The 13,583-nt window shown below is 40.0% G+C and overlaps 1 protein-coding gene across 1 annotated transcript; it reads left to right on the top strand.

Moving 5' to 3' along the window:
• The first annotated feature begins 1,388 nt into the window (after positions 1 to 1,388).
• On the top strand, positions 1,389 to 4,719 carry LOC122843302 (endothelin-2-like). Its single transcript, XM_044137955.1, is given in 6 exon segments — positions 1,389 to 1,822; positions 1,824 to 1,935; positions 2,414 to 2,567; positions 2,702 to 2,815; positions 3,419 to 3,493; positions 3,589 to 4,719. Coding segments are annotated over 6 exon segments (768 nt in total). The 5' UTR covers positions 1,389 to 1,597; the 3' UTR covers positions 3,677 to 4,719.
• The last annotated feature ends 8,864 nt before the right edge of the window (positions 4,720 to 13,583 follow it).

Raw genomic sequence — 13,583 nt, 5'->3', positions numbered from 1 at the left:
GAAAACCTGAAAAGTGGAGCATGCAAAAATTCAGTGTGAGCACCTTCACTCTGAGTGCTGGTCAGTTAAACTCAGCAGACGTCCAGCTTGTCCTGTGAAGAGGAACGTTGGACCAAATCAGTACAAAAAAAGTACAGAAGCAAAAACAGCCTTGTTGTGTCGGAGCCGTCTCTTCTAACACGTTGATTTGAATTCCTTCATTTCTCCCACTTGTTCCGGTGTCAGACGCTCTTTGTATCAAGTTCTCAGCCTGTGGCTCTGAAGATCACAACACCTTCTACAGCCGACAACGGGAGGGAAAACCTGGGAGCTTTGAACGACTCGAACTCCTTACACATTTCAATAATATCTGTGTATGTGGGAATGGAAGAGTGTGTGTGTCAGTGGAGTTTTATTGTAGAATGTGGTTGGTGGTGTGTGTGTGTGTGTGTGTGTGTGTGTGTGTGTATGTGGGCTGCAGAGAGCTGATCCAGCAGTCTGCTGCGTATCTCTATCGAAGGTCAAACCGTGTTGCTCACCGTGGAGACGCTGCTATGACCTCACCTTCCTGCAGGAGGTGCTGACAGCCCTTCTTTTCATCCCCCTATCAGTGGAGGGGCGCATGCAAAACTTCTGCTGCCTCTCACCTCTTCCTCTGGCGCTCCGGTTCCATCTCGTTCCACGTCTGTCATCTGTGGAATGAGGAAAAACAAACAAGGCTCCCCGCAGACTGACCCAGCCCATCTCGGCCGCTGCATGCTCCTGATTTTCCAAAGAAATTATTTTATTTGCCAAAAGATAAAAGGTAACCACCTTTTAAACTCTTGTTTGACCACAATCCAAACCGTAATTCAGTACAGAGTACCAAACATTGTACTCACGTAAGAGTATCACTACTTCAACATATTTTTACTGAAGTTAAATGACTAATTTAAGAGTAAAAAAGTATTTGGTAAAAAGTCTACTCAAGTACTGAGAAACTGATCAAATGATCAATCATTTAATATTCAAAAATTACGTCATCAGACGGATAAAAATGGAAAAGGAAAGTGGAAATTTTAATACTTTAAGGACGAAAATCCAATGATTCACGATTCATGTAAGTGACAAAAAGTAAAAATCAAGCAAAATATCACTTTTCCAAATCAGTTTCTTTCAATAAAAAAAAAAAAAACAAAAACAAAACTTATGAACTTTAACATAAAGCTGCAGGTGTGTGTCTGTGTCTGGTGAATTTCTAGTTAAAACATGTTTTTCATTCAGTGGGTAAAAAAAATCCAGAAATTTTACTCAAGTAAGAGCAGAAATACTTCATGATGAAATTACTCAAGTAAAAGTAAAAAGTACAGTTTAGTAAAATCGATCTCAAAGGTATTTCTTTTTCAAAATAGTTACTCAAGTAAATGTAACTAGTTGTCAGGTGGTTAGTAACCAACTCTGCATATATGACTAATATAAACATAACCACAGATTAAAGAGATTAAAGAGATAAAAGAGAATGACAGAAGATGATAAACATGTTATCTTGTAGAGATGTGGTCTGTTTAGAAATATTCTCATCCTGCGTTTGTCATTTTGTCATTTTGTCATTTTGAGTTTCCAGTCTGAATAACATTCCATGAGGAGACGGCGGCTTCACTTCGGTGACTGGAATGCTGTGTGTCACCGTGATGGAGCGGGCCGTGGGGGTTTCAGGTGGAGTCTCGGCCAAGTTGTACAACAACAGCCAAGTTCTCAGCTGTGGGAGGAGCCTGTGGGATATATAACCAGACGCTCCTGGCTGCAGCTGAACACTAAGCACCTGTTGCTGCTGCTGCTGCACACAGTTCAGACGCAAAACCTTTTCCACCGACTTGAACGTGTCTACTGATCATCCAACTCCACAAAGAACCACAATGGATCGCTTCAGGAGCAAGATGCTGGGTTTATTCATTATCTGCATGTCTCTACAAGATGGTAAGTTGTTTTTTTATTATTATTATTTTTTTATTACTATTTTGTTTGTAGCATTGAAACTCTTGGAAGTTGGACACTTGTTAAAGATTTCTTTACTGAGTGAACTTCGAAAACCTGGAAGTTTTTTTTATTTATTTATGTTTTTAACGAGGGATTAAAAGTAAAGGATGCTGCTGTTTTATTTGACCGGACTTTGACCAGTTAACAGAGAGCATAAATAGAACGAGTCCAGACTTCCATGGAACACTTGACCTCAATAAAAAACACACCTTTTATTAGAGATTAAACACAAAATCAGCGTAGCAATGATGATCAGGGAACTTCTGGTCAAGATAGTGCATCGTCTAAATTGGAATAAGTTAAATAATATTTGTGCAGCAATGGGTCCACGTTACACACATTATATGTGTCTTTATGTGCATGTGCGATTAGTTCTGAATGTACAGAATAACGCTGTCTAATCTCTGGTACCTACCAGGCTGTGGACTCCCTTTATCAGACCAGCAGGAAGCTCTGGTCTCAGAGCCGCCTCCGCGCCACATCAGGACCAAACGCTGCTCCTGTAGCAACTGGGAAGACAGAGAATGCATCTACTTCTGCCACCTGGACATCATCTGGGTCAACACACCGAGGTGAGGTTCCACACAGCTCCAGACAGAGATGCTGCTGGTTGGTTTTGTGTGTGAAAAGCCGAATGTCTAATCCCAGCCCAGAGGTGCTTTGATAAGCTATCTCCATCTAAAACTGTTTCATTTGTCTCTGACAGCAAACTCCTTCCTTATGGCTTGGGAAGTTCCACGTCTCGCCGTCGCCGGTCAGCCAGCCGATGTGAATGCCGCGATCCGGCAGATAAAACCTGCCGTGGCTTCTGCCATAAAAGGTGAGCGATGCCTCTTTTTTTTTCTTTATTCCTACCCTGCAAGAAACTCAGTCTTTTCCCCCTCATGACTTAATCTGGGTTTGCAAGATCATATCAGAGCAGCTTCTATGACTTCCTTGGTCTTAAGTGATACATCCAGAAAGCATGTCGACACAGAGCCAGAGGAAAGGCTCAATGATTGGAAGTGTGATGTCAGGTTATCAGGTTATCAGCAAAACCTGCATTTCCCTGGAGTCACTATGGTTTATTAAAAACGCAGCTATTTTTAGGAAAGTTTACATTTCTGTTGTGACTCAACGGAGTCCTTGTTGCGTCTTCGGCATGTTGTGGTCACAAAAGCACCACAATGGATTACTCATTATGTCTTGATGTTGTCCTTGAAGGTGTTTTGTAAGGCACATCCTGCTTTTCAGCCATAAAAAATATTTACATTAGGAATCCCTAGGAATTGCCAACTTGGTCCTGAACAGTTGCAGCCACAGTAGAATCAGCTTTTAGATCTCGTTTTCTAAGGTGCCAAAATGTGAGATCAAGTTGTAAAATGTCATTATTTGTGGTTTAGCTTCAGTCCTGATTTTAACGAAGGCCTGTTTCTCTCCACAGTCCTGAGGACGGCAGGACGGAGGTCTTGCAAAACGTTTCTGGCACAAACAACCGGAGACTTCTTACAGCTTTAAGGTAAATGGCAAAACTCACATTTTTGTTGGGTTTTTGTGGTTATTTCTGATGAACAATAAGGAGTTTCTAACCAGGATTCTTGTTCCATCTCTCAGATCTGTGGTCAAGCTCAACACGGCAATCGCCAAAGATATTCAGTCATCGAACTCTTCAGGAGCCAAGAAGACCAAAACAAGAAGGTAAAGGAGTGAAGATCCGAACAACTCTCTGATTTAATGGATCCTACCTCCCAGTGGGGGACCAGAGACCCTGTCAGACTCCTCCAAACTCTTACTGACTCCGGAGCTCAAAGGGATTCCCCATCATGTGGAAGCAGGAGTGGAGACATGAAAGCGAAAAGGGGAAAATGAAGACATGTTTCAAACTTTGGGAGACTCCATAGTTCTAAATGAGGAACCCTAAATGGAGGAACAAGCATATGTTAAAAGTACCAACAGGGACTGGGAATTTGGGCTCCGTGGATGAAACACCAACATTGGTTCTCTGGATAGACCTTGAAATTGAGAACTGTGTCATTTTATATCCTAAGGTCACCTAGATTTTCTCTCTATATATATCTATGTATATTTCATCTGCATTATTTCACACGTCCCTGCAGACCTTTGCTTCCAAACTCCTCTGTATCAGAGCTGGAATCTGCTGTCCTGCTTGACCTTTAGGACAAACCTGCAAATGTCTTTTGAAATGATGAAATGTTGAAACCGGCAGCTAGCTCAGGCCAGGCCAGGCCTGGTGAAGCCATCGTCATCTCTCTGGGTTTTACGTGATAACAATAAGATCTTTCAAGGTTTTCCAGCTCCTTCCTGTTTGCTGAGCAGCAGTGATGCTGTAGATCTAATGTGATGGCTCAAGTGTTTGTTTTTATCAGAGGATAAGCCAGAAGGTTTGTCTGAAAACCCCCCAAACAAACAAAAGAACGCATCAGTCCCACTAAGCCTCCATTTATCCCTCTGTAATTCATCAGAGGAACAGTAGTTGGCGCTGCAGGCTGACTGAAGCCAGCAGTCTGTGACTGAATGTGGATTCGCTCCGTTTCAATCACTGCAAAGCAGAAAACATCTCAGCACTGAATATCAAGTTCAGTTTACAAGCTTTTTTTAATACGAACACAGTAATTGTAAATAGAAGAATTTATTTATTGCCTAACTTATTGAGAAATGTATTTATGTTTCTATAACTGATGTCAAGAATTTTGTATGAGAATAAAAGAAAATCTTGAAACTTTTCATCTTGTATATCTTGTATATTTTTTATTTATTTGTCATTTTTGATGGATATGAGGGAACGCATTTAGCAGACATACATGTTGCTGTTTTATTTTTACTTTTATTACATGAAGTCAAAACAGGTTTTTAGAATCTAAAAGGATATTCAGAGCTCACTCTGTTTTCTGTCTGGCTAACACTGAGATTTTGGTGCAGGCTTTTATTTCTACTGTCCTGCTTTCTGGTTTTCCTAAGAAAAATCTGTCCATCATCCGGCTGCCGTGTGCTAACAGAGACCAGAAGTCTCAGGATAGTTTTTAAAATGACTTTAGTGGTTTATAAATGTCCTATTGGTTTTGTGATGTACTGGTCTACCAACTAGAACCACCAGGATGTTGCACTGTTTTTTTTTTTGTTATTGTTGCAGCCTAAAATTGGAGATTTTGCTCAACCTTTTTGTAAAACTTGCAATTTTTTAAAGATTTGAGAATTGAAATTGCTTCACACAACCTTCCTAGAAAGCATTCAAATATCGTTCATATTTAAAGTGCAAATAACATTTTCAATACCTTCTTGAAGTGGCATCTTCAAACAAAACAAATCCTGTCTTGAGGAGAGGTCAAAGTGCAAAAGAAGAATCACATATTGGTCATTCGTGTTAACATGAACTGTTTCTAAACATTTATATAAATAAATAAATAAATACAAATTTAACGGCTTTGCATCACACATGCCAGGAAGATGGAATATGTGATGATATGAAAATGAAAGTTAAAAAAAAGCAGATAAAAGAGGTAAAAAAACCCCAAAACATTAAAAATGCTTGAACTGTTCTTGATCAGAGAAAAACATTTTCAACATCTCTGGTCTGGACTCTAGATCAATCTGACTGTTTTGGTCTATAAAATCTGTTTTACCTGCACTGCATGCAGCGTTCTGCTCCATCTCCTGGTTGCTTGTGAAAAGAACGTGTGCATAAGAATCACACCAGAACTTTGGACCAAAGGAACTAAATGGACAAATTAACCCAGCAGCTGAGGTGTGTCAACAACACGTAAGGGTGCAGCCAAAGGTTTCACTTCCTCGTTCCTTAGAAAGAAATAAAGTGACGTTAAGGTGCAGGGATTCTGAAGTCAAGTGGGATCAAGTAAGAATGTAGAGTCTTTGAAAACCAAATTACTGTCCAAGAAATTCTGGTATCTTTAAAGTCCTCTCTGCAGGTGTGTCTGCTTAACATTTAACTAGTTAGGGGGCGCACTTTCAACCTGCTGAGAGCCGAAGGGAACAGAGTAAAACCCAGCGTGTTATTACCGCACAACAAGTGACTGTGTGTTACAGTCACTTGTTGATCTGTGGTAAAAAAAAAAAAAGAAAGAAAGGAAGAAAGAAAGAAAAAAAGAAAGAAAAGTCTGCCTGTGAGGCGATGTTTGCTTAAGATAGGCTGTTCTTGGAGGGCAAACGTGATCTCAGGAGTTGTTTATTACAGAGGATGTTGAGTGACATTTTTTTTTTCTCCAAAATTATCTGCAGGACATCCTGGACTCATGAGTCAAGTCTGTGAGACTTACAGATAATTGACTGGCTGGATTTAAAGTGACACAGGATCGTTTCGTTCAGCTCTGGGGGGTTTAAACCGCATCAATAGGGGGGCAAGACACAACCTGACCACAAAGTAATATTATGGTCTGGATTCATGGAGGGCTTCTCTACAGTCACGAGAACCACTTTACGGGAGAGTCGCTTTACGCTTCCAATCTGCGTTTTCATTACGAATGTCGATCTTCTGCTGATGTTGAACAACCACAATTTTGCAACTGTGGTATTTCCATTAACTAAGACATGAAATTAAAATCCCACATGAATAAACTCGTTCACTCAATAAGTTATAAAAACAAACAGTTGCATGGGATATATTCATAATTCATCATTGGCGTCTTGTTCAGGCGTTGGACCAACAAGCCCCGCCTACTTGTGAAAGGCTGTGTATGTGGCGTTTTGGGGAAATTGTAGTTGGTGATTTTACAGAAGAGTTGCGGATTCAACACGTTGGACTGACACACAACGTTTTATGATCTGTGATGCTGTGAGAGTTTTGGTGGAACCAGATGCAAAAAACAAAAACAAGCCATCATCCTCCTACCACTTCCTGTCGTGTTCTTCATTGTTTCCACCTGTAGTAACATCTGCCTGTTGATCATGTGACTCCTGTGATGTGTGAAATGGTGTTTCCATTGCAGTTTTGTGAAATGTATCTATTTTGATATGGCCACCAAGCACAAAAAAACCTTTGATAGAAAATCGGGATTTTATTTGAAATTGCCATGTTTCCATTGCGCAAATTTATTGTTGCAATTTCAATTTGCACAACGCCATGGTTAATGGAAAACGGAGCTACAGACTCACAGATGATACCTTTGGAGAAACGTCTTCCCCAGAGGTTACAGTGCAACAGGAGTAACCAGGACTGAACCAGTGGTGAGCAACCAGACCAGCGTCCTGCAACTCTTACAGGTCCAACACACGTCAATCACATAGCTGAATGACCTACTAACTGCAGTCAAGTTCTCCATAGTTCTGCTAACAACCTCATTACTTGACTCTGGTGTGTTGAAGCAGAAACACATCTAAAGGTTGCAGGACACCGGCCCTCCAGGCCTGGGGTTGCCCACTCCTGATCCAACCTGACATCCTCTAGGATTAACAGGCCGACGTGTGCGACGGAGTCTGAATGGCTGAGTCAGAGCACTGAATGAAAACAGGATGCTGTTTCTGCATTCCTGCTGAATTCCAGGACAGAGCTGGTGGATGAGGACAAACAACGGGAAAACAAGAGCGTGATTATAGCCGACGCACAGATCTGATAGGGGCTGGATGGGGGAGAAGATCGCTCGATTAATGTCAATAAATGTAATCAGTTCATCGGCACCGCGCAGAATTAATTACTGTGCTTCTACTGAACAATATGTGCAATCTAGTCTTTGTTTCGTTTTGTCAGTGCAAATTCAGTTTTACAAAAGCATGTTACATTTTTGTGAAAGTCCTAACATATGAGGAGATATTGAACTAAAACCCACGTCCATCCATCCGTCTGTCCATCAGCTTGTCCTTGTAGGATCACAGTTGGGGCCCCCCAACTTTGGGGTCATCCAACTGGACCTAGGGCTGGTCACTAGTCTACCAGAGAAACACACACATCCTTGTACATTCATGCAAACGTGTTGCATTGTATTGACTTCCATTCATTTTAGTGACAGTATTTATGCCTAACCCAAGAATGCCTTGTCTGTTCCTAACCCTAACCCTAACCCTAACCAGAACCATATCCACACTGAAGCTTTACATCTACCTTGTAGAGCACAGAAGAGCTGAAAAAAAGAGAGGACAAAAAAGGTCACTTTTCACAAATGACCTCCCTTTGTTGGTACAAACTATATAAGTGGTTCTTTATATGCTGTATGCAGCATAAAAATTGACACGTGCAGCATTATCTTTGTATCTTCTTTGGAAGTAAAAATGGCTTCATCTCCATGTGGTCTGTCAAGGTACGTTGTAGATATGCTTTGTCTCTCTCACTCCAGGTAAAACAGAACAGAAAATATTGTTCTGTGCTGCACTTTATAACGTGAAGCTAAGATTCAAGGATTCTGAGGCCAAGTGGGATTAAGTAAGAAATGACAAGAGTTGGACTTTTAAAATAAAAGTGGTAGAAAATAATTGTCTTTCTTACTGGGACTTGAAGGCATTAGCAACAAGAAAGATAAATGCATTTCAGTTTTCAAGTTGATTGAAATCCAGCAGTAGTTTCTTTAGATCAAGACTCATACAGCTAAAGTCTTTGAAAACCCTTCTGTTCGCACATTACTGTCCAAGAAACTGTGGCACCGTTAAATCCTCTGTACAAGTTAGAAGTCTGAAAATGTTCTGTGGGTCTGTCTGCCAGGTCATCATGACACCTCGTCTGTTTTCATGTTTCCAGCTCAGTTCCAGTCTGAGTCCGACTGTGATCACACTGAGTGCCAGTCGGTACATTCTTTCTCTTCCTGGGTTTGTTTCTGAGTCAACCCGGTTAGCTCGCGGACCAGACTGACCCATCTCCACTAGTGGCCCAAACACCACCGATACCAAAACATGAAGTCTGACCTCCGACCGGCAGAAAGGAAAGCAGCCTCGGATAGTGGCAGCGAGGGGAAGCGGTCGTCTCGCTGCATGGAAGAGGAACTTTCCAGTCGCTCCAGGACAGGAGTCATGACTTCAGAGAACTTCCTTTAAGCGTCAAGAATAAACAGTCGCTGAGCTGTTTGGAATAGCAGGCATTCCTGGATGTTTCCTCATTAAGTTCAGAGGGGAGATCCATTAAGCAACGTAATCACTCAAAGACAGAGATGTTTAGCAGAGCGAAATGAATATAGTCAATGTTTCCTGAAGGAACTGTCAGCATTGTTTCTTCCATTAATAGTCCCAGACATTCCTGTCTGCTTAAGGAGAAGATCTGTCTTTATTCTCTTAATGTAAGCTTGTCAGCAGGCCTGCACTGGACGACATTTTTCACTTGATGACAGAGATTTCCCTTTCTTCTGCTGTGTGTGAGCACACGTAGGCTAGATGAGGCGATAGCCACTTAAACGGGAATCGTCTTCTCACATTGTAACAGTGTAAACAATCTTTACTGCTCTGTAAACACTCACTGTCCTCGGTGCAACACTGCTGATGGAAATCTCTGATTTCCCTTTTGTGGCACCTGGTGATGTCCATCTTCTGACTTCGGAAAAAAAACACGAGGCATGTGAAGACGTGAGGGACAGAGGCAGGACGGTGTGAACAGGGCCAGGGACACGGTCCTGACATGCATGTCCACTGGTTCCACATGGACGTGTTTTAGGCAACACGTCGCATTTAAACTGCGTTTCAGAGACGCCTCGTATCAGAGCTTTACTCCACTAGTGTCACAGACATTGGTAATGAGCTGCGTCATTCAAGATGTTCCTAAAAAATACATCTATCTTATATTTGTTTTTAAATCAAGATTTTCTATATACTTTATATATATATATATATATATATATATATATATGTAATTTTATATAAGGTGCTTCAGTGCCACAATAGCAATGTTTCCAAACAAATATCGTGCAAACTTTTAAAATGTTGCAAAAAAAACCCCACAAAAAAAACAGAGAGAAAATGTGAATTAGCCATGTTTCCATCTACTGGTCTAGATTCAACCAACCAGGCTACACAAAGCATGATTCCATCTGATGCTTACATTACAAATGGCTGTGATAAACAGAAGGTAGTTCATACTTTCACTATGATAAATAGTAAGAGGCAACAGATTATGTGTTGCTATGCATAACTAAAGCAGGTAAACCCCCTGGCGGCGCAACTACACATTTAGTATCCAGACACTTGCAGCCACCACTTTTTAAAAATAAATATTTTAACAAGTGCCTGTTTCTCCATCTAATATTAGACTGACCTGCTACCTTTCCAAGTTCTATCATTCATCTGTTTTATGATTTACCATCTAATTAAACAAATAATTACTGTCTAAACAATAAAATAGCCACAAAGACATTCTTTTTCTTTTTTCTTTTCATGATCTGTTCTATTGTAAAAAAAAAAAAAAAAAAAGAAGAAAAAAAAGCAGCTCACAGTCACAGGAAAACAGTAGCTGCTTTTTTAACATAAATGTGTGCAAAACTTATTATTAACTTAACATAAAAACTTATTATTAACTTATTATTCCACTAATGTGGAAAAGACAGAATTTTGCAGTTGCTGTGTTACCATTAAATAAGAAACCCAATCAAAATTACAGGTGAGCAACTTTAACACAAGAAGTCATCAAAAAACAAACTGCGCCAACATCCTCCAACAACTTCCTGTCATCTTCTTCTTCTTGGTTTTCACAAGTAACAACATCCAGTTGATCGTGTGACTCATGCTGAAAAATTGTTTGCATTGCAGTTTGTGAAATAAACCCAATTTAATATGGCCATAAAAAACAAACTAATAAAACACCTCATCTCAAAACTTTTCATCAAAACATTTGTCTTCTTGAAATTGCTGAAAATGAAATTTATTTTTGAAATCTCAAATTGTGCAACTATGTGTTCAATGGTAATTCAGCCTGTGATCTGTCATTTTAGTAACAACCTAAATATTTACAAGCATCGTTTTGATGCACTGACATAACTTACTTGCTGTCTTTCTACCATTTAGAAAAGCTTCTGTTAATTCCTCTCGCTCTCCCGTTTCTTCTTCCTGCCCATGTTTAACTTCCTGTAACAGCAAACTGCAGAAAGGAGGAGCGGACGGTAACCTGAACCAAAAAACATGTCATCATTTCTGGTCTCAGGCATTTCACACCATGTATAGAAAAGTCTTTCCCTCTTGCCATAATTTTGTGTCTCTGGACTGAAGGTTGAACATTCCTTCAGCAGACCAACTGAATGACTAACAATGATCTACAAACACATTCGATGTGTGATTGGATGCTGCCACAGACCCCCTGATGTCCAGTTTCCCCTGCTGACATCAGAGGAAACAAAAAGCGTCACCACAGCTCAAACATGGTCACAAAGCCTAAATCTGAACTGATAAATAATCTTCCTGCCTGCAGATTGTAACTCAGTATTTATTATTCAATTCTCCTTAAATCTCAGACAAAACCTCAAGACGCAGCAGGCAGGTGAGGCCGGCTTTAATGTTTGTACTGTGGCTTAATGTTTGATAGTCCACACAAATGACATCACGCTTCGGCGTGCATAACTAAGGAGCAATGCTTGATTCATGTCTTGGTTATGTTGGCATTGCTGTCCCTGACAAAGACTCTCCAAAAATGGAAGTGAGCACCTGCTTCTCCGGGTGAACGCCAGGAAGTCAGGCGTGGAGAATTCCTGCATCCATTCCTCCCACAGCTGTGATTTACTGACATGTGAGGAGCTTCCTCGCCTCTCTGATGTTGCTCCAAATGTGGATGTTTGATGGAAAATCTTACCAATCCAAGAAAAATGTTGTGCAAGTGCCTTGCAAAAGTGGTCATGCCCATTGAGTCACATATTAGCATCACAACCTTTAAGCCATTTTAAAGAAAATGGCTTAAAGAAATAGATGGAAAACGGTACTTGGAAATATGTTCACCCTAAATCAAATCCAGAGCAAACTACTGCACTGGGAAGTCAGCAAATTAGTGAACAGAACATTTTAATTAGATGATTATGGCTACTCTATGAAAACAAGAACAATGGCGGACGAGTGGCATCATAAAGATCAGTTAACACAGCGAGGCAATCAGGACTGAAATTATGGAAAGTTTAAAGTAGATATTACACAAACATTTCTTTAAGCCATAATTTCGTAACTAAAATTTTCTTTTTATTTGTTTAGTATAAAATTCTAATGTTAATTGTTAGATTTTTCATTCATATTAAGCAGAGTAATGCACACACCCCATCACCGACCAGTGAGTACTTTTCACTCTATAAATAGTCAGTACCATTTTTGTCCAAGCCGGTTTTACTAGCTTAGTTCTTTAAAAAGATTTTGATTTCAATTGTAACCACAATTTAAAAGCAACGTATGATCTTCACTGGTTGAGTTTCAGTGAATGTTTATTCATTATTACTTTTGTCAGTTTATTTTGGTGGCCATTGTAGGTTTTCCGGTCGTTAACAGACGGGTACCAACTGATTTTGTCCAGATGTGCATGGAAAGAGATGATAATGTTCTGAGCCAGTGGGAAACAAAGGCATTGAACAAAAGTGACCCAAAAATACATCCTTGAGGAACTCCAACGTCAATGACAAATGACAAACGGCTTCACCAAGCACCACACATTTTTTCCACTCTGTCAGTGAGGATGTAATTATCATAATTAACAGGCTTAATCCACTGTATAAATCTGTTTCAAGAATTGAAGACTAAAGCTCAGACCTCCTCCAATGTGACAGAGCTTTAGACTGTTTGCAGAAAAGACTGGGGAACATTTTTAGCCTCTGAAATGATCATTTGTTTTGTTGTATTTGTAAGAAATGTTGAAACATATGTATTTTCTATTGGTTCTTTGTGTTGGCCTGTAGACTTGTATTGCTGCAAAACAAGAAAAAAATCAATGGGTTTGAATACACTCCCACAGCACCGCATCTGACTGAGATATACTCTAGATAGAACTTTACACTTGAGTTACACACTGATGTCTAACTCCAAAGCTTCACACCCCATTACACTGAACTGTTGTTTGTCCAAATAGTTTCTCTTCCTTTTCTCCCCAGGCCCTGTGATGCGTGGCATCTGACACTTACAGTAAATCCAAAAAAAACCACCTTGTCCTCCGAACGTAACGGGTGAAAACAATAACGCCAGTCAGAGAAGGTTTGGCAGGAATTCCTTTTGTTTCATTTAAGCTCTTAGACCGATTCATTTCTCCTGCAGCGGCGGTGGAGCTCTAACAAAACAAAAAACCCAGAAGAATTTCCCATGGATAAATCCAGGTGCATCACCCTTATCTAGGGACCTCCTGAAATGGGATAAAAATCGTGAAGTCATTCCCAACAGGTGATTGTACAGAAGTTCTGATGAAGATGTTAGATAGTTTAAGAAACTGTCACATATAGGAACTGTTGATCTAAGATAATCTAAAATGATTTAAATGGGAAGAAACAATGACGGCCGTCACTCCAGAAATGGAAGTGTGAGAGATTCTGACAAGTCCAAACAGCTTTTTGTGTACAGAACAGAAAAAGTCTTCACCGCCTTGGATTTTTTTTATTTTATTTTATTTATTTTTTTCCTCTAATGCTGTTTTTACAAATCAATCATGATAAACAAGATTTGGCTTGTTGACAAAAATAATCAAAAGAAAAAATCTGTCAAAGTGAAAACAA

This window comes from Gambusia affinis, linkage group LG14 (assembly GCF_019740435.1).
Source record: "Gambusia affinis linkage group LG14, SWU_Gaff_1.0, whole genome shotgun sequence".
In the NCBI taxonomy this organism is placed as follows: Eukaryota; Metazoa; Chordata; class Actinopteri; order Cyprinodontiformes; family Poeciliidae; genus Gambusia; species Gambusia affinis.
Note: the sequence above shows the minus strand (reverse complement) of the source record. Positions and strands in the feature narration are given on the sequence as shown.